This window comes from Crocodylus siamensis, chromosome 1, assembly GCF_052110815.1.
Source record: "Crocodylus siamensis isolate JL-2025a chromosome 1, ASM5211081v1, whole genome shotgun sequence".
Classification (NCBI taxonomy): domain Eukaryota; kingdom Metazoa; phylum Chordata; order Crocodylia; family Crocodylidae; genus Crocodylus; species Crocodylus siamensis.
The window spans coordinates 407,188,642-407,213,596 of NC_143395.1; the positions used below are offsets into that span (position 1 = coordinate 407,188,642).

General features: G+C 44.7%; 1 protein-coding gene across 14 annotated transcripts in view; it reads left to right on the top strand.

Annotated features, from left to right (window-relative positions):
- Nucleotides 1–24,955, top strand: part of DLG2 (discs large MAGUK scaffold protein 2) — a 1,617,582-nt gene that overhangs the window by 275,129 nt on the left and 1,317,498 nt on the right. For 11 of the 14 annotated variants that reach the window (XM_090030660.1, XM_090030651.1, XM_090030653.1 and 8 more), the window contains one exon: nt 10,889–10,963. The exons of 1 other annotated variant lie outside the window; for it this stretch is intronic. In XM_090030660.1, the coding sequence (XP_089886786.1) occupies nt 10,889–10,963 (75 nt within the window). The remainder of the gene's footprint in view (nt 1–10,888; nt 10,964–24,955) is intronic. 2 more of the 14 variants (XM_090030652.1, XM_090030664.1) reach the window with 1 other exon arrangement.

Genomic DNA, 24,955 nt, shown 5'->3' on the forward strand with positions numbered 1-24,955 from the left:
AAAGCTAAACCTGAAGGACATGGAAGTCATGTATGTAGGCTTTCAAGCATTGCTTGTTCCTTTACTTGATGCTCTGCCTCCATAAATGATCACAGCATTCTGCAATTCAGGGTTCCTCTGAGATATCTCACTGATTCAGGATTCATAAATAGCCACACTTTCCGTGCTTGGAAGCTGCTGTAGTTGATCATGATCTGGTCTTGATCATACATACTTTCCATATTTCCTGACTAGGTTATTACAGTGCAGTTTACCTGGGTTTGAAGGTGTCAGACATGAAAACATGACAACTGGGGCAGAAAGCAAAGTGAAAGCAGTCTGTGCTGCACCAGCTCTTTATCCAATGTTAAAGCTATTAGGTGATCTCATTCAATATTTTTAAGGCTTTGACTCAGTTTATACTACGCAGCTATGCTTGCTAGAAAGTGTGATCTTCTGAAATCCCTAGCATGTATAGATATGCAATGTAAAGCCCCTGGTGCTGATATTGCTACTAGAGAAGCTCTGCCAACATAGCAAGCTACGGTTCTGTAATGTGGACAAGTCTTCTGATTGGATGGGGCTGAATTCACCTGAAGGATACCATATTTCCTGGGACGATAACTAGTCAAAACAGTTTTGTTCATCAGGAGCAATGGAACTTCTCCAGGGGGAAGCTTCTTTGCATGGGAAATAGGACTGCCCTGGGGACTGGTGCAAGCCTGGGGAATTTTCCAGTTGCCATTTTCCTGTTTGAATGGAATGGGAAAAGCTTTCCATTTTCCCATTCAAATGGAGAACTCGTGTTTGAACTTGCTTTCCCACACACAGGACTGACTACACTGCATGTTATTTGTAGCTAAATTTATTAATAAACATTGATGAAAACAAAACAACACACCACTTCCCTCTCTCATGAGCAGTGAGTGTGGGGAGAGACTTCAACAGGATGGGTTTCACTACTTCCTTCATTTTTATTTCTGACAGCTGTTCTGATTCTTAGTTGACCTCATACTGCACTCCTTATGTTGGTAGAAAACTCCCACTGCCTTCAATAGTAGTGTTGGTAATAGTGGTCAGGTGTAGAAAATATTGCTATAATTAATATGGCAGAAAAAAATCCATTTTTCTATGTTTACAGATGCAACACAGCTTCTGAAACATCTTTTTGGCTGAAACTTTCTTTAGTTGTTCTCTGACCACAGTCGTGGTGAGTTTGTTTGCTTGTTTTTTTATGTTTTTAAAATTATAAATATCTACAGGAATGGCTGATAGTGAAAGCAGATTTGTAACTGAGCTCCATACAGATTCTTCTGGTAGAATAAAATGTGAAAGAAAATACTTCTACCACTGTAAAATGTTATGGTTTTTTAAACTTTTTTTAGACCAAGGAAGAGGGAAAATATAGCAGAAGTTGGAAACGTAAATGCAGCCTGGCTATCAGTCTCAGAGATCCTGAAAAGAAGTTCACCTGAGTAAACCCATTGGTTTGTGTGGGGACCTATGGCAAAGAAACACCACCAAGTATTTCCTGTTGCAAGATCAGTTGGAAATAGAGGATTTGATTTCCAAAGATATGATCAGAAATTTGCATCTTAAGAATGTTGTTGACAATAACTGATACATTGGTTCATCAAAATGTATTTATGGTTTTATTGCTTTTGTTAAAGTACATAGGCTAAGTACAGACAGTCAAAAAACCTAAGGCAGAATCAATTCAATCTTTCCAGGTTTCTCTAAACTGCACAAATTGGGCCAAAAGTGAACTGACTTTATGTTCTCATTTCAGTCTGGAAAGACACCCAGAATCCTGCACTGGCCCAGGCTAGAAGGCCGGGGGTGCTAGAGCATGCCTCCCAGGCTGCTGGCCCTATCTAAGTCCAGCTGAGTGGGGCCCATCCCTGATTGGCTGCCTCTCACATGTCCCTCATCCCCTGCTGTCCCCCCACAGGAAAAGGGCAGAAGCCCCCCATCCAGGTGCCAGTCACTGCAGCCAGGTGTCTGCTTGGTCTGCTCTGCGGTGGGAGCAGAGGGGGATTTCCCCCCCTACCCCTTCCCCTTGTGTGGTCAGGCCATGGCTCAGCCTTACCCCCACAGGTGGGAGAGGGGAGCAGTTCTCTCCACCAATGTCAGCCCCCTCAGTCAGGTGTCTGTCCATGTGGAGGGAGCCCCATGCCTCAGTGGGTTTCCCCCACCCTGGCCCAGGATCCACTGAGCCCTGATCTGCTCCACTGTGCAGGGAAGGTGGTGGAGGAATCCCTCTTTGCTCCCATAGCAGGGCAGACTAGGGCTTGGGGGACCCTGGGCTAGGGCTGGGGGCCTCTCACTTCTCTTGCCTCCCACTGCCTGCAGGGCTGACAGGTGTAGGCAGGATGCAGGCTGGGGAGCGGAGACTTTGCTGCCTCAGCTATATGACAGACTAAGGGCGGGGCCAACTAGGTGCTGGACTGGAGCAGCAGAGTGAGCCATCATCGAGCAGGCTGCCCTGTGAGAGGGGCTAGCAGGGGGCTTCATAGTTTCCTGGGGTGCTGGGGGACGTGAAAGGTAACTTGTGTCCGGAAGGGATCTGAGACAGAAGTTCAATAGAACAGTCTAACCTAAAGCGATTCAATCTGATACTACATCTGTTGAGGTCTATCTTAAATTGGGTTTGGCCATTTCGAAATTGGTCTATATGCACTGAACTTCTGTTCTGTGATAAGTTTAGACCAGTTTCCAATCATTCATACTGGTTTATGCATAATTTCTGTCCCTAGCTGTAATCTCCTGGCACAATCACAGTTCTCCTCTTAGGAGATCAAAACACATCTACAGAAAACTATCACAGTTAGCCTCTGGAGCAGTGAGAGAAGTGCCCCCGAAGCCCCCCAGAAACCCCCCAGAAGCCGTGGAGCCCCCCACTGACCCCCAGCACAGCTGGAGGTAAGCAGGGCCTGTGGTGGGAGGGGGTTAACCCCTTAGTGAGTGGGAGGAGGTGGCTGAGTGGAGCTGGGTTGGGTCTTGCCCCGCTCATGCCCCTACTTTGCCCAGTCCCCCAGGGAGCCACGCAACTGGAGCCATGCAAACAGGCTGTGCAAACAGGCATGCTTGTCTGCCAGTGTGTGAGTTAGCATGGAGTTCGTGCAGGAGGGTGTGCAGGAGGGCCCGAGGCCCTGCCTGCGAGCTCCATAAGGTAGATGGACTCAGGCCGAGCCCACTTACCAGCAGCATGCCACGGATGGGCATACGCCGCACCCTGAAGGTCCGCTCGGGCTCTGCGGCCCCCGCCCCAGCACCTCAGAGACGGCCACCCAGACGGAGCCCATGGTTCCGGCCTCCACACAAATGGAGCCTCTGGCTCTTGGCTGCAGGGGCTGCCTGTCCCTTTTTCAGGCTCTGGGGTCTGGAAGCATGGGCACCTCCCCTTGTGGGGTCTTCTCTCTTTTGGGGTCTCTGGCGTGCCAGCTGGAGGAGCTCCAGGCCACAGTCCAGAGACTGCACGCCATCAGGGGCTGTGAGCAGGAGGTAGACTCCTACTGCCAGGCCCTTCTCCCCCGGGAGCCACGGTATCCCTCCAGGACAAGGGAGAACTCTGGGACCTCCCATTCTGTCCAGTCAGGGGCATGGCCAAGTTGGTCAAGGGCCCTAAGGCCTGCTGCACCAAGGCCCCTGCCCCGCCGGAGCTTAGCAACAGGTACGCACCTCTTGCTGCTCCAGCAGAGCCTGCTGAGTTGCTAGCTCCCACAGGCAACACAAGCTCAACTGCAGCTACCACCCCCACTCTCCCCAAGACAAAATGTAAGGTGTTTGTTGTGGGAGACTCCATCCTGAGGGGGACTGAGGGGGTAATCTGCCTCCCCTGACCCCTTGGCCCGGGAAGTCTGCTGCTTCCCGGGGGCCCTCATTTGAGACCTTGCAGAGAGGATCCCTAAGCTCCTCCAGCCCACAGACCACTGTCCCATGCTCCTTATTCATGTGGGCACCAATGACACGGCTTGGAGCGCTCCCAGTCAGGTCTTGAGGTGCTACAGGGATTTGGGAGTGGGGCTAAAGGGTCTGGGGGCACAGGTGGTGTTCTCTTCAATCCTTCCAGTCTCAGGGTATGGGCTGAGGAAGGAGAGGAGGATCCACGTAGTTGACCAAAGACTGCGGCGCTGGTGTCATAGGGAAGGCTTTGGCTTCCATGACCACAGCCCAGTCTTTGGCAAGAGAGGCAGTAAGCTGCTGGAAAGAGATGGTCTCCACCTCTCTCCCCTGGGGAGGAGGGTCTTCTCAGCCAGACTGGCTGACCTGCTCCACTGGGCTTTAAACTAAGCCCGCTGGAGAATGGGGGGACTACTGCCACTGCTGGCCCACTGAGCAACCGTTGCAAAGTCAGCAGACCAAGGCACTTAAGGGAGCCCGCCCCTGCCCCAGCCCTGGTACAATCTGTGGGCAAGGCAAGAGTCCCCAAGGGGACACTTATTTGCCTGCACGCAAATGCCAGAAGCTTTGGGAATAAGCAGGAGGAGCTCATCCTCCTGCTTAATCCAAGTAATTATGACATCATAGGGATAACAGAGACCACCCATGACTGGACCATGAGTATAGATGGCTATAGCCTGTACAGGAGGGATCGTGTAGATAAAAGGGGCGGGGGGGGAGCTCTCTATGTTAAGAAAAGCTACGCACCCCTGCAAGCTGATGTTGGTGACCACGGTGGATGACTGGAGACCCTCTGGGTTAAAATCCGTGGGGAACACGGCACAGGGGACACAACGGTGGGAGTCTACTACAGACCTCCCACCCAAAGTCAAGAGCTTGACCAGGAGTTTGACCGGGAACTGGCTGAAGCTGCATGGTCCAGGACCATGGTTGTCATGGGTGACTTCAGTTACCCAGACATCTCATGGGAGGATCACTCAGCAAAATCTGAGTGGTCACAAAGCTTCCTCTCATGAGTGGATGACCTCTACCTGACTCAAGAAGTCTATGGGCCAAGGAGAGGTAAAGCGCTGCTCTACCTGGTACTGGCTACTGGGGATGACCTAATCAGTGACCTAGTGATGGATGGGAAGCTGGGTGACAGCGAACATGAGCTGATCACCTTCACCATCCTTCGTAAAGCTGGCAAGTCAGTCAGCAACACAAAAGTCCTTGACTTCAGGAAAGCTGACTTTGACAAGCTCAGGAAGCTTGTCAGTGAGGCCCTAAGGAACCATGACCCCAGGGAGAGGGGAGTTCAAGAAGAGTGGTTGCTCCTCAAGGGAGTGATCCTCAATGCACAAGCTAAATCTATTCCATCTCGGAGGAAAGGCAGCAAGAGGGTACAGCAACCCCCCTGGCTCTCCAGGGACCTAGTAGACCTCCTGAGGCTAAAAAGAGAGGCCTACAAATGATGGAAGATGGGATTCACCTCCAAGAAGGATTATTCTGCACTGGTCCAGTCCTGCAGGGAACAAACCAGGAAAGCCAAGGCTGCAACTGAACTCCAACTAGGTTTGAGCATGAAGGACAATAAAAAGTCTTTTTTCAGATATGTGGGGAGCCGGAGGAAAAGCAAGGGCAACATTGGACCCCTACCAAACCATATGGGACAACTGATAACTGACGCCCAGGAAAAAGCCAACCTATTAAATGGGTACTTTGCATTGGCCTTTCCTCAGTCCCATGGGACGCCCATACCCACCATGGGACAGGGCGGTCTGGGTGAGGGAGATCCCCTGCCCTCCATTAATGCTGACCTCATGAAGGAACACCTTGAGAAGCTGGACACCTTCAAGTCAGCCAGCCCTGACAATCTACACCCCAGGGTACTCAAGGAGCTGGCAAGCATCATAGTCCAGCCCCTGGCACGGATCTTTGAAAACTCCTGGCGCTCTGGTGAAGTGCCCGAAGACTGAAAGAAGGCCAATGTGGTGTTGATCTTCAAGAAAGTGAGGAAAGTGGATCTGGCTAACTATAGGCCCATCAGCCTTACTTCTATCCCAGGGAAGATCTTAGAAAAGTTTATTAAAGAGGCCATCCTTAATGGACTGGCCAACGCCAACATTCTGAGGGATAGCCAGCACGGGTTTGTTGCGGGTAGGTCTTGATTGACCAATCTCATTTCCTTCTATGACCAGGTGACCTATCACCTGGACAAGGGAGAAGAGTGATGTCATATATCTTGACTTCAGAAAAGCCTTTGATCTGGTATCCCATGATCACCTCTTGGCGAAATTGGCCAATTGCGGCTTTGGGTCTACCATGATCCACTGGCTGGGAAATTGGCTCCGTGGTCAGACCCAGAGGGTAGTAATTGATGGAAGTCAATCATCATGGTGTCCTGTGACCAGTGGGGTCCCCCAAGGCTCTGTCCTTGGACCCATATTGTTCAACATCTTCATTAATGATGTGGACATTGGAGTCAGAAGCAGACTGGCCAAGTTCGCCGATGACATCAAACTTTGGGGCAAAGCATCCATGCCAGAAGACAGGCGGGTAATCCAGGCTGATCTGGACAGGCTCAGCAAATGGCGGACTGGAACGTGTAGGTGTTTAACACCGAAAAATGCAAGTTTTCCACTTTGGGAGGAAAAACCTGCAGCATCCTTATAGGCTCAGCAGTGCTACACTGGCTAGCAGTACAGAAGAGAGAGACCTGGGGGTCATGATTGACCACAAGATGAACATGAGCCTGCAGTATGATGGCGCAGCTAGTAAAGGATCCAAAACGCTGGCTTGCATCCATGGATGCTTCTCAAGCATATCCCAGGACATCACCCTCCCATTGTACTCAGCCTTGGTGAGGCCGCAGCTGGAGTACTGCGTCCAGTTTTGGGCTCCACAATTCAAAAAGGATGTGGAGAAACTTGAGAGAGTCCAGAGAAGAGCCATGTGCATGATCAGAGGTCAGGAAAACAGACCTTATGATGAGAGGCTGAGAGCCATGGGGCTCTTTAGCCTGGAAAAGCGCCAGCTCAGGGGTGATCTGATGGCCACCTATAAGTTTATCAGAGGTGACCACCAGGATCTGGGGGAACATTTGTTCACCAGAGCGCCCCAAGGGATGACGAGGTCGAACGGTCACAAACTCCTGCAAGACCGTTTCAGGCTGGATGTAAGGAAGAATTTCTACTGTCCGAGCCCCCAAGGTCTGGAACAGTCTGCCAGCGGAGGTGGTTCAAGCACCTACATTGAACACCTTCAAGAGTAAATTGGATGCTTATCTTGCTGGGATCCTATGACCCCAGCTGACTTCCTGCCCTTTGGGCAGGGGGCTGGACTCGATGATCTTCCAAGGTCCCTTCCAGCCCTAATGTCTATGAAATCTATGAAAACTTTAAAACCACAGACTTTTTCCAGTATCTTCTGAGCAACCTTCTGACCATGAGCTGATCATTTTTACCATCCATCGCAAAGCTGGCAAGTCAGTCAGCAATGCAGAAGTCCTCAACTTTAGGAAAGCTGACTTTGATAAGCTCAGGAGGCTTGTTGTTGAGGCCTTAAGGGGCCATGACTCGACGGGAAGGGGAGTCCAAGAGGAGTGGTTACTCCTTAGCACAGCAATCCTGCAAGCACAAGGGATTTCCATCCCATCTCGGAGAAAAGGTAGCAAAAGGGCACAACAACCCCCTTGGCTCAGCAGGAAACTTGTGGACCTCCTACGCCTAAAAAGAGCGGCATATAAAGGATGAAAGACAGGAATCACCACAAAGGAAGGGTATTCTGTATTGGTCTGTACCTGTAGGGAGTGAAGCAGGAAAGCCAAGGCTGCAACCAAACTCAAACTCACTACACGTATCAAGGACAATAAAAAGTTCTTTTTCAGATATGTGGGGGAGTTGGAAGAAAAGCAAGCATAACATTGGACCCCTGCTAAACCAAATGGAACAACTGACAGCTGGCACCCAGGAAAAAGCCAACCTGCTTAATGGTTTCTTTGCATCCATTTCCCATCAGCCCTAAGGGACTGTCTTGCCTAGTATGATGCAGGATGGCCAAGGTGAGGGTGAATTTATACCTAGCATCGGTGTAGACCTTGTAAAGGAACATTTTGAGAAGTTAGACACCTTCAAGTCAGCTGGTCCTGATAGATTGCACCGTAGAGTACTTAAGGAGCTGGCAGGTGTCATAGCACAGCCACTGGCAAAGATATTCAAAAACTTGTGGTGCTCAGGTGAATATCTGAAGTTTGGAAGAAAGCTAATGTGGTGCCTATCTTCAAGAAAGGGAGGAAAGTAGATCTGGGGAACTACAGGCTAATCAACTTGATCTTGATTCCTGGAAAGATTCTGGAAAAAATCATCAAAGAAACCATTCTTGACAAGCTGGCTGATGGCAACATCCTGAGGGACAGCCATTATGGGTTTCGTGCAGGTAGGTCTTGCCTGATCAATCTCATCTCCTTCCATGACCAGGTGACATATCACCTGGACAAGGGAGAAGAGATTGACATCAGATATCTGAACTTTAAAAAAGCCTTCAATCTGGTATCCCATGATCTCCTCACAGAAAAATTGGCCAACTGTGGCCTCAGCTACATCACAGTCCAATGGCTGGGGAATTGGCTCCAAGGCTGGACCCAGAGAGTGGTAGTTGACAGAAGTGAATCATCATGGCACTCTGTGACCAGTGGTGTCCCACAAGGCTCTGTCCTTGGCCCTGTTGTCTTTAATATCTTAATTAGCAATGTGGGCACGGGTGTCGGAAGTGGACTGGCCAAGTTCGCCAGTCCACTTTGGGGTAGAGCATCCACACCTGAGGATAGGCTGGTGATTCAGGCTGGCCTGGATAGGCTTAGAAAGTGGGCAGATATAAAGCTGATAACATTCAATACTGACAAATGCAAGGTGCTCCACCTTGGGGGAGGGCGGGGGCGGGGGGACCCCACAGCACACAGCACGCTTAAGGCTGAGCAATGCTATGCTCGCTAGCACCACAGCCAAACCCAAAAAGACTTGAGGGTCCTGATTAACCACAAGATAAACATGAGCCACCAATGTGATGTCGCAACCGGGAAAGCAAACAAAACTCTGGCTTGCATCCATAGATGCTTCTCAAGCAAATCTCAGGATGTCATCCTCCTGCTGTACTTGGCCTTGGTGAGGCCACAGCTGGCGAACTACATCCAGTTCTGGCCTCCACAATTTAAGAAGGATGTGGAGAAGCTTGAGAGAGCCCAGAGGAGAGCCATGTGCATGATGAATGGGGGCAAAATAATAGGACTTATGAAGAGAGTCTGAGAGCCGTGGGACTCTTCAGCCTGGAAAAGCACAGGCTCAGGGGTGACCTGGTAGCAGCCTATAAGTACATCAGGGTATGCATCAGAATCTGGGTGAACACTTGTTCATCGGAGCGCCCCATGGGATGGCAAGGAACAACAGCTATGTACTCCTGCAAGACCGTTTCAGGCTGGACATAAGGAAAAACTTCTTTACTATCTGAGCCCCCATGGCCTGGAATAGACTCCCTCCAGAGGTGGTGCAAGCTCCTTCTCTGGACTCTTTTAAGAAATGTTTGGACGTTTATCTGCTGGATCCTATGACCCCAGGTGACTTCCTGCCCCTGGGGCAGGGGGCTGGACTCAATGATCTTCCGAGGTCCCTTCCAGCCCTGATGTCTATGAAATCTATGAACCTGTTCAGAACTTTTGTTCAGTGGTACATAGTCTCTTGTTGGACAGCTGTGCCCTAGAAACATGTTTCTTAGACATGTATATATGAAAATAATAGAACCTAGTACTCCGCAGTTTTATGTTTTGGGGAATACAGATCTGAAACTTAGACTTGTAAGCTTTTATGGTAAAGCTTCCCATCCATCACTAGGTCACTGTGACACTTTTTAAAGTGTTTTACTCTGAGAAGGTAAAGAAGAGTACAGTTCATAATACAGCATAATTAATGTGCTGACATCAGGCTCAGAGCTGAAAATGGTATGAAGTCTCAATCATTTACTGCCCACAGAGATTGTGCTGCTTTGTTCTCAGTAGGAAAAAATCTGTTGTAGTTGCCTGCAAAATACCTGGTTCAAACTGTAATAAAAAGAGACTTAATTCTACATTGAATCCACATCTGTAAGTTTCATGGGCATGTGTAATTACAAGAGCCCTCCAACTTAAACAGATAAATAATAGTTTGATTCTTACATGAAAATGTAATGAACTGAGGTGGCAGACACCAAAATTGTTTTGAACTTTTCTTCAGGGATTCTGACCCAAGCTGCTATACAATTAGTTGTAATTGGCTCATCAGGATGCAAATCCTTAGGTAAAATATAACTGAATTGCAACAAACACAAGGGAGAAATTACAGGGTTTCTGCCTAAAGGGCTACTAATAGTGTTTTCCAGGTGGGACTTCCGAGTTTAACTCCTTGTTCTTTTGCTCCAGAAATCTGGGAACTGCAGGAGTGACATAATATGGGACGCATTATTTTGTTCCCCCATTTTGGCCCACTGACCAATCTGGGTAGAAAGAAGTGCTCCTTGCTCAACCCTATAACAAGCCCTGACAGAGCTGGAATAGATGCACTTCTGGGAACTATGGACTGGGGGTGTTTCAGGCTGGAGCTATCACTGGTGGAAGGAGTACATGGGGAAAAACGCAGCCTATCATGAAAAAGGGAGTTAAAAGCCAAAGCCTGCTTACTGCCTAAGGCTCCATCCTTGTTCTCTGAACGATTTTGTTTGCCAGATGGCAGTTACCTGGGGTTGAGAGTGGGTGAGGCTTGCATCCACCCTCAGAATTGAGAACTACGCTACAAAATTAATGGGTAAGTGCCTTCTTAATGTCGGGACCCAGGTATTTATTTTCCCACATGACACTGGAGAAAGGACACTCTGAGGTACAACATATACTAACAAATGCCAGGAAATGCGTACGAGAGAGATGTTCCATTTTGTGTCCTTTGTGCCTAAGAGTCACAGCACACGTTGTATTGTGTATAATGCTGTTTTTACTTGTTTGCAGCAGAGCCATGGCAGATGCCCATCCCACAAATGCTCAGTCGAAGCACCTGCCTGGATGCCCATTCAGCACACTGCCGTAAGTCTGAGACTTTTGATACAAAGATTTGAGAGAACGAAGGATAACTCTCTGTGCTTGGAACAGCCCCAGTGGGGTAAAGGTGAATATTAGAAAGCAAAGGGAAAAAGGTGGTACGGCCAGGATGTATTTTTGTGCAAGACACTGGTATGGAAGAGATTCCTGTATCGCTCTTTGGGTGTGCTGAGCCTGCAAAATGCTGATTTTTTTTTTTTATTTCATATGAACCACCGGGGATAGGACGGAAACTGAAATAGCTTTTGCCAATATTCTGTCAGTGATATTTGGGCTCAGGCTTATTGGTACCTTAGCTGTTCTGTCTATGGGATCTGGCTGGCTTTGCTGATGGGCATTGTGCTGACTGGCTGGTCATTAGTCTGACTCATGGAGAATTAATTTGCAAGCTCTCCTTTTGGTCTGCCAAAACCTGATAAGGGTTAAGCCATCCTACCTTCTCCAAATGCAGTGCTTGTATTGAGAAGGGGAAAAGCATTTTTTTTTTTTATTCAACTGCTGGCCTCTATTGCCTCTCCGGAGGCAAGGAATCTCCTATCGCCAGCAATATTGAAGGCCACTTAACCATAGCATCTCTTTACCTCAGTTGTCTGAGGGAAGGAAGTGCCATACTAGTCGCAGCCAACCTTTTTGAGAAGCATGCCACAAATGAAATCCCACACCCTCCCTGTGTGCGACTCTGATCCCTTTCCCCAGTCTGATTTGCGGCTCTGCTTTCTGTTCCCTACCCTATATGCTTCTGTGCTGCCTGTCGCCTCCCCAATCTGTCATGTGCCACACACAAAGAGGCTGCCCATATTACTTGCTATACTGTATATGCTGTGTACAGCATATACTTGCTATACTATACATCAAACCACCCCTGTGCTATACAACCTATTTTTGCATGGGGAATAGAGGCACAGAGAAGCTCAGGACATCCATGACAGATCTTGGGCTTCAACCTGCACACGTTCTACCTGAGTGCCCCAGCCATGGAGAATTCTGCTTCTTTCCCATGATCACAGAAATGTATAGAAGTAGGGCTGGAAGGGACTTCCATAGGTCATCTAATCCAACTCCATGCCTGAGGCAGGATCATCCCTATCCAAACCATCCTACACAAATCCACTGTCTAACCTCTTAGCAAAACTACACAGTCAACCCTGCTACAAGACCCAAGACATAACACCCTACCTGGCCACAGGTAAAGCAGGGGGACCACGGCGATCAATGACCTGCTGCTGCAAAGGTCATAAGCACTGACTTTTGCTGGTGGGTGCTTGCAGATGTAAAAAACAAACAAACAGCACTTTACTTTAAACTCAGTGTGTCCCTGCACCAAGCCCTGCTCCTGCCCAGAAGAGGCTGCACATTGCTTCAACCCAGCTCTGCAGCATCTGTAAAGATTGGGCGCTTTAATGGGCCTTTTTGGTGCTCTTATCTAATAGCTGGTTCAATCAACTTTAGCTAAAAGCATCAAAAGCCCCACTGAAGCACCCAATCTTTACAGACGCTGCAGAGCTAGGTTGAAGTAACATGCTGCTTCCTCTGGTAAAGCACACTTTTTAAAAATTCTGCCAGCAGGAAACGGCTGCGGCTCGTGGGTGCTGAGCACCTGCTAATTTTTTTTGGTGGATGCTTGAGCACCGGGGCACCCATGGGCTCAGTGCCCCTGGCAAAGGTTGTTAATATACACCCGAGAGATCCCAGAAAGAGGGCCATGCTTCTGCTATAGGGGAAAGCAAAAACCCCCACAGTCCATACCAGTCTCACCATGGGGTACAATTTCTTCCTGATCCCAAATATGGTGGTTGGTCTGACCCTGAACAGAGGGGCAAGACCCTTTAGCCAGGAACCTCTAAGTTTAAGTCCCAGCAGGAGCACTGACACACCCCAGCCAAAATCCACAGATTTGGCTGCAGCCACCGCCCTTAAAAAAGAACCCCCAAACCTGATAAATGGGTAGGGGGTGGGGTGAGGGGAAGGGGTGGAGGCACAAAATTCCCTCCTGGCCCCATGCAACAACCAGCAGAAGCCAGAAGCATGAGAAGTAGCCATGATGTGCCTACCTTTCTGTCATTGATAGTCATGCTGCACAGTTCTTTGTATTCCAGGCAGCTTCATTATCCCCCCATAGTGAGTGAAATGACGTTGGCCAGGGTCAGATGTAAAGCCAGTCCAACCCATCCCTTCACAGATGCGTGAAGGATGAAAACAGCAATCTGCCTACTCCTTCCCTTGTGTACTTGTGGTAAGAAATGAGAGAAGACAGGCAGAAGTCCAGATATGATATTAGTCCCAATTTACATTTGAAGCAGTGGAGTGAGCAGTTTAAGATAGACCACAATGGATGTAGTATGTAGTATCAGACTGAATCACTTCAGATTAGACTGGTTTATTGAACTTCTTTCCCAGATCCCCTCCGGACACAAGTCCTTGCAAGTCCCCTGGCACCCCAGGAAGCTACGAGGCCCCCGCTGACCCTGCTGGAACATGACTCACTCTGCTGCTCCAGCCTAAATTGGGACTAATATTATATATATATAGTTATATATATATATATATATATATATATATATATATAGTTATATATATATAGTTATATATAGTTATATATATATATAGTTATATATAGTTATATATATATATATATATATATATATATATATATATAACTGAGGCACTGGAACCTAACTGGATGGTGAATGATCCAATCAAATTGGCACCCATATGGAAGAGGCCCAACTGGACAGCTTAAATTTAATTTCTTACTGCTTTCTCCAACTCTAATAATGCTAAAAAAATGCTCATCCTATGCCTGTGGCTGCCCATAGGGAATTAAAATAAGTCATACTGCATTTGATCCTGATTTATAGTCAGAAAGATTGTTCCCCAAGGAAGCCTTCAGTGGAGCTCTGCTGATTTACACCAGTCATATATATATATAGGATCCGAATTTAGATTTGGAATTTGGATTAATGAGGCTCAACTATGTGGGGAGTGTGTGTGTGTGTGTGTGTGTGTGTGTGTATGTATGCATGCATGTATATGGGAGATAGATATCTATATCTATCCCCCACATATTTTAGCCCCATTAATTTTGAGCTACTTCATGGATTCATAAATAGGAAACCATTCAGCCCAGGGCAGGTAGAATCATCTGAGACAGTAAATGCTGGATGACATTTCTCATGCTAGGCTTGTAGGAACTGCCTTCTGTAGGACCATTTCTCCATATGCCAATGTCCAGCTGAAAACAATGGGAGCTGCTTATCTTTGGCAGGGGAAGAATAGGTCCATAGCAGTACTAAAGAGGATATATATTCTTCAGAAGCCCACATCTGTCTCTGTCTTGCCTAAATATTGCTGACAGAATGAAATTGTCAGTTGTTGGAAAGCAGAGGAGTTGTGGCTGCCATCAACAAGGTGGTGCCAATTTATATCTACTGGGGGTTTGCCCTAGGTTAAATTGTGGTTTTCTGAGGCACTGGAACCTAACTGGATGGTGAATGAGCCAATCAAATTGGCACCCATATGGAAGAGGTCCAACTGGACAGCTTAAATTTAATTTCTTACTGCTCTCTCCAAGTCTAATAATGCTAAAAAAATGCTCATCCTATGCTTGTGGCTGCCCATAGGGAATTAAAATAAGTCATACTGCATTTGATCCTGATTTATAATCAGAAAAATTGTTCCCCAAGGAAGCCTTCAGTGGAGCTCTGCTGATTTACACCAGTTGGAATCTGGCTTCTTGCCTCATCCATACAGCCCTAAGTTATTCACTTGATATCCTCCTCCAACACATCCGCAAAAGATCTGAGAAATGGGTTGGCTTTGCCTGAAAGGCCGATGCATCAGAGCTCTGGCAGACCAAGGGGAGAAGAATATTTTAGAGCAAATCCATCTTCATGGAGAAGCTGGACTGATAACTCCTTCTCACTGAGACAGCTCCAGCTGAAGCACCAGGCCTGTGGCAGCACGGCAAAGGAAACTATGAGCATTTGGTATCAAAATGATGACTTCAGATCTAGTTGCACTTGTTGTTTTCCACTGATGGCGGTGATTGACTCTTTGGCTTGCTGTTTCCTTAAGTAGGAGTATTTTTATTACCATCTGGTTATTTGTTTGGATATCTGCCTCTTGCTCCATCATAATATAAAGCTGCTTTTTATTTTATTTCCACCCTTCCCCCCATTATTTTCTCCTTCCTTATTGTCAAGCCAGAAGTGTATGTGTGTATGTGTGTGTGTGGGGGGGGGGCGGTGGACATTAACACACATGCGTAAAATTTTTGTGGAGCTGCCAATTTTCAGATATCACATACTTGCTTGTTGGCAGGTATAACTGAAGGCCTGATTTCACTGTGTTCATTTTAACTAATTGCATTCTAAGCTCTCAGTGGCATGGAAAGAGGGGAAACAATCATTAAAATATAGTTTAATGGTCAAAATTTTATTGGCATTTTTTGTTTGAGAGTCTAATTCATGGTCCTTAAAATAATTACCAAATGATATGCTTTTCTATGATATGCTTTGAGTTCCTTGTATTCTTTATGCTAGCTATAAAGGTTTGTACTTCAGCACACTGAAAGTAGCTGAGTACTTACACAAAGTTTTTAAATAGTAAACTCGGTGTACTTTTATGCTTGCATTTTTGTCCATTTATTCTCTCTTCAGCCTATCAGATCTGTCTGTCTTTCTTTTTTAAGGCTGTTTAAGTGTCATATAATCTTATGTGGAATCAAAAGTAAATAATACCTCAATAAAATGAAATCACAAGAAATTAGACTTTTATGCTGTTTGTTGTCTAGCTTCTTTGTCACCAGGTTTGAAAGGTGCTTTTAGCCACATTGTCTGTAATACAGTGTTTTTGAAACTTCTTCATTTAGATAGAAAGCAGTTTAGTAAAATGAATGCAAAAGTGCTAGTGATTCAAAAGAGTGTGTTGTATTAACTACTATGGAGACTTGGGAGTGATGGATCAGAAAAGGAATATGATTGCTGTTAATTGTGACATTAGATAAAGTGATTCCACAAGTCAGTCCTGCTGTGCTGCTATGTCCCAGCTGACAGCATGGTAGGGAAGGAGGAAAAATAATGAAGGAATAGAGGAGTGGAGATAGAAAGGATGCTCTTCTGTCCTTTTTACTAGCTATATTACTCACAGTGGTATTTATTTCTGGCCTCTCTCTTTTTTATTTTTCTCCCAGCAATTTTTATAAAAAGCATCAGGTCCTCCTGTGGGAACTCCTTCATCATGTATTCCACCATTCAGGAGGTCTGCCAGCCCTGCTGTTATATAACAGTTTGTCTCCTTTATGGCACCTTTTTGACTCTGCTGATTATTCTTGCAGTTAACACTCTTGATTCTGTTTGGCAACTCGCCATCTGCAGAAAAACGCACAACTGAACGCTGGTTTTCCATGACTCCACAATGTCCTTAATTACTCTGGTTTTAAAGCTGTGGATCCTAACGAAAGGAACTAGCTAAGGGTGGCTTTGTCTGCATTTCCTTTTTTAGTCATTTCTACCTGAGGGTTTGTAATATTTAAATATTACAGATAACATGTTACTCAAAGAGCTCATTGGAGAGGACGAAAGCTAACCTGAGTGTCACTGGGTTTGTTGGGGTTTCTGCCCAAGAAGGCTAACTTACTATGGGTATCACATGCTGTTGGGTGCCCTGCATTTTTCCCTCCTGCAGTCTCATAGAGCTCTTTGGCCTTTCCTGCTTTTCGTGAAATGCCTTCCCTATGGTTCTTCTGCCCTTAAGAGTAGAGGATACAAGTCAATAAAATGTGTGTCTTTGCATAAGACCCATGTCTTTGCATAAGACCCATGCCATGAGACCCTATCTGGAAAAGAGTCGATCTCCATGACAAAGGAGGGGGAAAGCAGGTGGATGGTCAGTGGTTCTGAGAGCACGGGAATTTATCTGACTTCTTTGTAATCCATGTGTAAGAGGTGAAGCAGCCAAAAACAATATTATTGCCTGTGGGCTGTAATAGTGCTCAGACCTGCACATAGCTGCTAAACCCCTTTTGAATTTTGTGGAAATGTAAATGTTCAAGAACCGGCCTCTTGGTTTCTCTACATCTGTAATGCAAGCATAATAGTGGTAGTTTTCATGTACTTGCATAGAGTATTTCCAGAGCTCTAGAAGTATATGTTGGTAAAGACAAATATTTCTGGTTGACAGCTAATCAAGATGCTTGCGCTGCGTGGCATCAGTCTGAAAGGAGCTCATGCTATCAGCACCTCATTTCAAGTGTTTGTATTTGGTGAAAAATATTTTCTTGATAGCATATTGTATGGTGGAGCCAAGTAGTTTGAACCTACTGAAACATGCACGCTCTGTTTTGTTTTGAATAAATATATGGCTGTTTGGTTAGTACCTGGCCTCGATTCTGGGGTTTCTTGCTTTGCTTTATAAGTACGTCCCTTTCTCTCCGGTGCAGACATATGCTATAAAATAAAATAAATAGCTCTGCACACCAGAAAGTACCTTCTGCACGGGTATGTGCACTCATGCCTGCGCACTCTGTCCTCCTCTCTCTCTCTCTCAGCTGAAAGCCTTTTTTCTATTCTAAAACCCTATTAGTTAAAAAGTTTCATAGACAATCTGGGTGTTGAGGTATGTTCTTTGTGGCTAATATGTGGTCCAAAACACGAATCCTTTAAAGTAACACTCTCTTCTTGTATCTTTCACCTCTAGGAATTGGTTATGGTAATTTCTAAATACTAAACTGGAACTTTGTTTTTAAAGGCTGTTCTAGTTTACTGTAATTTATTTTTTGCTGGGGCACTGTATCTCTGCAGCTCTTCGTGATTTCCAAGTCTTCTTCAACACTTAAAGTGGCTATTTCTTTAGCTTTTAAAAGAAGACTATTTTTCCTCTGCATTGCTGTGAGTTAATGCTGCCAACGGTCACCTGCTATGCTGCTCTTGAAATGGACCTTTAGAGAGATGATTTATATTTTCCTGTCCCTGAAATAAACTGCATTGGTGGTTTCTTCTTGTTTTTACCTTTTTCCAAGTCAGAAAAATGATGCCTCCCCCCAGCTGCTGACTCCAAATTTAGGTTTGGTGAAGTTTTAACATCTCTCTTATATTCTGACTTGCAAATTCAGTGGGGACGCTTCAACTGAAGTCATGTAGTGAGGATGCTTGTGTCACATTAGCAGCAGGTCACAGCACTCCCAGCAGGGCAGTAAATGCTTCCTGCCTGAATTGATGAAGCAGAAATTAACAGTAGTAAATGTTAACAGAATGGACTGGATCAGCAACAAATAGGAGAAAAATGTGGATAAAATGACTCGGTTTTCATGGGCATCATAAGAGAAGGAAGACAGAAGACAGCAGGATTTCAGATCTTGCTCAGGGCAAGTGGACCATCATTATATGAAATATGCATATTTAATTTATGACATGGTTAAGGGTCCGATCCTTCTCCCATTATTGTTGATTTGACTGCAGTGGAATCAAGGATGGGGCCCTAGAATTACAAAGACAGCTCAGAAACCGTTAAGCAGGGGGTACAATTCAATTTATAATTAGTATGTTACTAAACTATCCAAAAGCAGCATTTGCTGATTGGTTTGCTTGGTTATTTGACATCATAAAGTTTCCAGGAAGTATTTCACATGAATCATTTAAACAGAATTTGTTCATTAAACACACATTACTTACAGGGAATTTATTGTCTTTATAGCTATGTTTACTTTATTGAAAGCATCAGATGGTTACTACTGCAGTGCTGGTCATATCACTGTCAGCACTTTCATTCAAATGAGTATTTATGACTTGGCTGTAGAATTTGCTTTGGGACAAAACTTGAGGTTTGTATCCAAGAGCAATTTTTAAAGCATAAGCTTTTCAGAAAAAAAATATGACTATTTAAGATTGTTATGGCTACTAAAGATTTGCAAGATAGTAAAAATGCATGAAATAGCTAGTATTCTTCCAGTTTGTTGTATGTTTAACAACTGCAATTAGCTTCCATCCAATACTGTGCACTCTCTTACGGTAATTAAAAAAATCATCACACCAGAATCGCACCATAATCAAACTGCATTATGGTAGTCATTTATTATTCTGGATAAAAATGTGCTGAAGTGAAGTATGTATATGTCAAAGTACTTGATAAGTGTGAAGTCACCCAGCAGCCCTCTGGATTAGGTGAGTATTTTTACTGGCTTGTGGAATGGTATAAGGTGTTGCCCCCAGAGAAGGTGACCAATGGTTGTGGTACTAACTTGGATTTTGGGAGATCCAAGTTAAATCCCCTGCTCCAACAAAGACTTCCTGTGTGTTTTTGGGCCAATTATTTAGTGAAGGTGCACTTCTGAGCACCTAAAATGGAATGTAGGCAGAATTTATAACTCAAAGGGTGCATCTACACATTCATTAATGTACTTTTGCTGCTGCGCATTAAATTTAGTACCTCTAATGCAAGGTATTAAAAAATGTGCATTAGGCTGCCCTAATGCGCAGCAAAAGCACACACTTTTTTAGTGATGCTTAGTGCACAGTAGCTTAATTTTACTGTGCATTAATGTATTAACATGTTTTTTGACATGATGCTCTAATGTGCAGTAAAATAGGCTACTACTCATTAAAGCAAACATGTAGACAGACCCAAAGTAATCCAAAGAAGCTCAGTGGAAGAGGGCTTAAGCTTTCATTTATCATAGGGCACATAGTCTTTGCCAAGTGGATGGTGTAGTATAAATCCTCACTGCCTTTGAGCCTTGTGGTAACTTAATTGGCCACCAAGCTTCTAGGACAGGGGTGGGCAAAATGCGATCTGCAGGCCAAATGCGGCTCGCCAGACCATTCTATCTGGTCCACAGGGCCCCTATTATAAAATTAATATTTATCTGCCCCTGGCTGCTTGTCATGTGGCCCTCAATGTCTTGCCAAAACTCAGTAAGTGGTCCTCCGCCAGAAATAATTGCCCACCCCTGCTCTAAGAGCATCAGATTCCTTTTTTTTTTTTCTCGATTGTTAGTTGCACTATGATAATAGTGCTTTCTTTGGGTATTTCTTCCTGTAATATTATGTGTTTTAATTCACGGGGTGAGCATCCAGAGCATTGGTGGTTGCTGAGAAATATTCTTATAGATTCAAGGAAATAAATGGATTGTGTAAATGTATGAATAAGTGGAATAACTGGGAGGCTAAAGGCTCCCTTTGTAACATATCTGCAGCCTCACTGATGCTTCTATGATGGTCTCTACTGTTGGGAAATACAGTAAGATAAGAGCAATGGAGCTATCATCTGAAAATCAGGCCAAGCCAGAAGTCAAGTAACAAATCACCCTTTAGACAATTCCTAAATTTGACTGGAATTATATAAATTTATTTAGGAAGGAATTACATAACCTCTACTCATTAAACCCAAGGAGAGACTAAGGAACAGACACACACACCTAAAAATCTCTTTTAATCTATTATGGGATTCATTTCTATTTACACTGAAATAACAGAGCAGGAGCTGGCCAGAGCTGCAGTCTGTATCTAGTCTTGGATTTCAAACTTAATCTTTTTTTTTAACTAGTAGGAAACTGATAAGAGAATAAAATCCTTTTGAAAATAACAGATCTTGGCATGCATTTTTATGAGCTCTCTACTGTGGTACATTTATTGTTATCAGTTATATGCTTATCAGTTTTCCACTATCAGATATAAGTGTTATCTTCTTAAATATAAGCTAAAAGGGCATACTTTTTTCTTTTGATATGAACATGCCATGGTGCTCTTTGAGATTCCTAAGGGCTGATGATTTGAAGGGTATTCAGTGAATGGGTACAGTTTTTGTTTTCTTCCCCTTGAAAATTGAAACACAAGTTGTGATCAACTTTTTGGAGCATCATTTTGGTAGAAATTTAGGATCTGTTGCAATTAAAATGTCTTCTCCAACCTTTACGTGTTGGTTTATTACTCTTGAATCTTACAATCATAGAGCCAGACACACTAACTACAAGGTGCTGAGTGCAACTTGAAAGGTTTCTTGTTGCCTTCATTTTCCATAGAAAGTTATAAAATATTACTATTTTATTAGCCTCTGTTCTGCTGCCCAGCCTAATCCAAGACAAACTCCCCTTCTTGATCAGCTGTAAATCTAACTGAAATGACAAGCATCTGTATGTACTCATCACATCCAAGAATCAGGCCTTGTGTTGGAATTGCAGGAGCTGAATATGATAAAGGACTAATTTAGGACCTTGCTTGACTGGGCTGTAAAATGTATTAAAGTGGCTAGTACTGTCAGAGAAATGAGCATACCAAATGGCCTTTTCTTTGCTGAACGGAATAGACATCTACATGCATTCAGTTGGATCTTACTTGCTTTACTGACTTGAAAAACTTTAGTGTACTTTTTTGGTGTTGATTTGTTTAGTTTTAATATGTGTGCAGAACCAAGACATCTATAGGAGACAGTGTACTGGTTTTTTGATCTGGCTTACCCCATTAGCAGCTAAAGCTTTATCTCTGTCACAGCCACTAATGAATTGGCAGCCACTTTTGTCTGCTTGGTGAGGAGTGGAGTCGAGTCTGCCCTTCCCGCATGCAGTCAGGAGATTAGCATGAAGCTAGCCTTCAGCAGCCACTTTTGCATTCCCATGCCACCAGTCCAGCATGGAAATTGTCTTCCTCGCTAAAATAAGCACCCCAATATGGGATGCCTAATTTTTAGAAAAAAGATGTGCATGTGGAATTAAAGTAAATATGGTATTATGGGTCAAGCCTCCATTTGATTTGAGGCAGCAGTGGACAGGGATTTGGGGAGCCCTGGGTTCTTATTCTCTCTTTCCCATTAGTATGCTGTGTGCCCACAGGCAAGACACCACAACTTTCTGTGCTTTAGTTTTCCCATCTGTAAACTGGGGATAATAATACTACTGCCTTCTGAAGTGCTTCATGATCTGCTGCTGTAAAATGCTACAGAGGTGCTAGACATTATTTTGGATCTCAAGCTGAGTTTTCCAGGATTAACAGGTTGATAACAAACAAGCATTTTTAATTAACAAACTGAGGATCTGAAAGAGACTTGGTGAAAGTAGTGTTTCGGAGTTAAGTTACAAAGTACAATCAGGTTTGCGTTAGTTTTGGTTTAAGGGTCAGGGCAGGAGGCTGAGGAGTTCCTAGTTATTTGCGGGGGGATGTGGTTTTTGAATGTACGTTCAGCTCACCAAAACTGTGAAATAATCAAATATTTTACATAGTTTATATAAAAGCTTGTGATTCTGGGAATAAGACTGCATCTGTTTTCAGGATGATTGAAGTAGCATTGCTACAAAAGTAGCATAGCTTTAAAGACCAACATCATTAATATTTGGTTTCCTGACATTTCCTTATTCATGAATAAGTCTTTCACATGCTTAGTTTTGTGCTCATTTCATCTTTTGATTCCTTTACTTGTTGTTTTCTGTTTGTTCTCAAGCTGACTGAGAAAAAGATGCTCTTGCTTTCTTAACAGGACCCTGAAGACCCAAAGTGGCATGATACTTAAAAGGCCAGCTCATAACAATATTATTCCTTCTTTCAGCTGTCTGCCAGGTGGGCAGAGCTATGGTGAAACACGTTTGATGGCTGCCTGCTCAACAGGTAGATATCTGAATGGTATTAGGGCACAACTCCACAACAGCACTTAGGTGGCTAATGTGCAACTGAAGCAGAATTTAGATATCTAAGTACAAGAGAGTGATCCAGAGGGATGCATAACTGCATCAGGTCTGTGTAGTGCCTGGTGCCTCCAAAGCACCTAAATCTCTGACACTGCACTTCTATGGAGAAGTTACCACCTTGCCATAGCTGAGCCCTACCTCCTGCCAATGGTATCCCTGTGCCTCAGTTCCCAGAGAAGCTTGATGCAGTGGATGTGTTCACAGCATACCTCGCAGAACCAGAGCAGTTCGGGCCACTTCCATTCAAAAACACAGCCAGAAGACTAGAAAAGATATGAGGTGCAGGTTTGAAATCCTTTCAGGCTGGAAAAGAGCTAGAAACCAGGTCTCTTGCTGCTGGGGTGAGTGCTCAAACGACTCAAATGCTATACAACAAGAGGACACGACCGAGGGCAGATGCAGGGGTGGGGTGGGGAGTGCAGTGATGCACTTGTACCCCCCACTTTGATTCCTGCTCCTGTTTAAAACAAACTGCCTGGCAGTGGCAACAGCATTTCACAATAGACAGTGCTGATGGAGTCAGTTGATTTCATGGCTCATTATAATCTACCCGATCTCTTCTAAACTCTTCATTCCACAGCTATTAATGACCGTTTCTCCTTTTTAGGGGTCTTGATGTTCCCCCAACCAGGCTATCCTTTGTACTGTCATTCTGCTGTCTGTTAGCTGTTCCTGGTAATGAAGCTCCTATTTCACAGCCACGCAGAACTAATTGGGATTAGTTTTTAACTCATCCCAATGATGTTTTCCTGGTTTTTCCTTCACTCTAAATGGAACACTATAGCCCCCAGTCCGCAGCATATTAGTAAAGCTTCTAGTTTATTTTTACCCAGAGAAAAATGCGCTGTTTTTATGTGTGACGATGCATCTCACCATCTTCACTTCCCTTTAAAAAGTTCTAGATCTGCCCATGGACATGACTATCTCTTCTGGCAGTCGCCTATACCCATGGGAATTACTTTTGCACCTAAATGTGCTATGAATTGCAGTCTGAAAGGCACTTCACTCAGTGCTGCAGGTAGGGGCTTAAGTCCGAGAGAGGAGTGGTGGTCTTCAGATCCACCCCTCTTTTGGACATTTCCTGGGTGAGGTTTTCAGTGTTTTTAGTGTTCTGCCAGTTGGGAATTCTCTTCCTAGCTATCTAACTCCTAGGACAATGGATTGGGATCCATAAGGAAGTCCAACTTTGTGAAAGTGTCAGTGCTCAGTGTCTTTTCATCTAAGTTCTTTGTGGATCTTGGGCAAAGTCCGGTCTCTAGTTCTGAAGTGCGGAAGAGCAGGGGCTTAGACAAGGATATCCAGTATGCCCTTACAAACAGCGCAACTGGAAAGTCCCAGAAGTGATGAATTTATTTAAAACTGAGACGAGGGAGATCCTGGAAATTAGTTTGCAAGCTTCACCTTAATTCCAATGAAAATGATTCAGAATTTTAATTAAGGCTAGAATAGCATACTACTTTGCTAAGTATAACCTGCAAGCATCAAGTCAGCACAGTTTCTTTACTGGAAAATTGTCTCACTAACCTGAAAAGGTTTTCTTAGAAAACATAATAAAATAGAAAATAAAGGCAATCACCATGGAGTTAATTCACTTGCTTTTATTCTAAGAACTGTTAATGGGTTCCCATTTGAGAAATGATTCATTTACAATAAATGTAAGGAACAAACTTTTCTTGGAAGTGAAAACTGGGTAAGCAGGAAGAATCAACACTGTGATAGACCCCAGTCCTGCAAAGACTAAATGAACTGGAAAAGTGGGGCCTTTGCCTAAATCTCAGCAGGATCAGGTTCATTGTAAACAACTGTTTCTCAGAGTAGAGTCATTGATGGAAGCTAGGAAAGATTAGAGTGGGAGCGGCCAATTTTTGGTTTTAGTGGGCTGGCAGTTTTGCAATGTTAGGAGATTTTCAGGGCATGGCAGGGGTGTTTCAAGTAGGGAGAGAAATTGTTCTTTACCACAAACGTATGCAAAGTTCTGTGTTCCTGAATACAATCGAAACAAACTATAGGAGCTAGTTTCCTTGCTCGGAAACCCCAGCTGGACTCTAGCAGTGAGCTCCGTGTGGAAGAAGCTGTGCCCTTCCACTTTTGTCTTTGGACTTTCTGCCACACAACCTGCAACCAGTAACCTCACCTTTGTGTTTTCACCCTGGGAAACCCATAAGTCCATGCAGCTTAACTTGACCTTTTCTTGTAGCCTAGTGCCTTATGAGCTTAGGTCCCAGCTGTTTTAACTAAAAGTGGGGAGGTTGGGGGGCTGATTGTCTTTGGATCCAGCACTCCCCTGGAGACCCCCATAAATACCT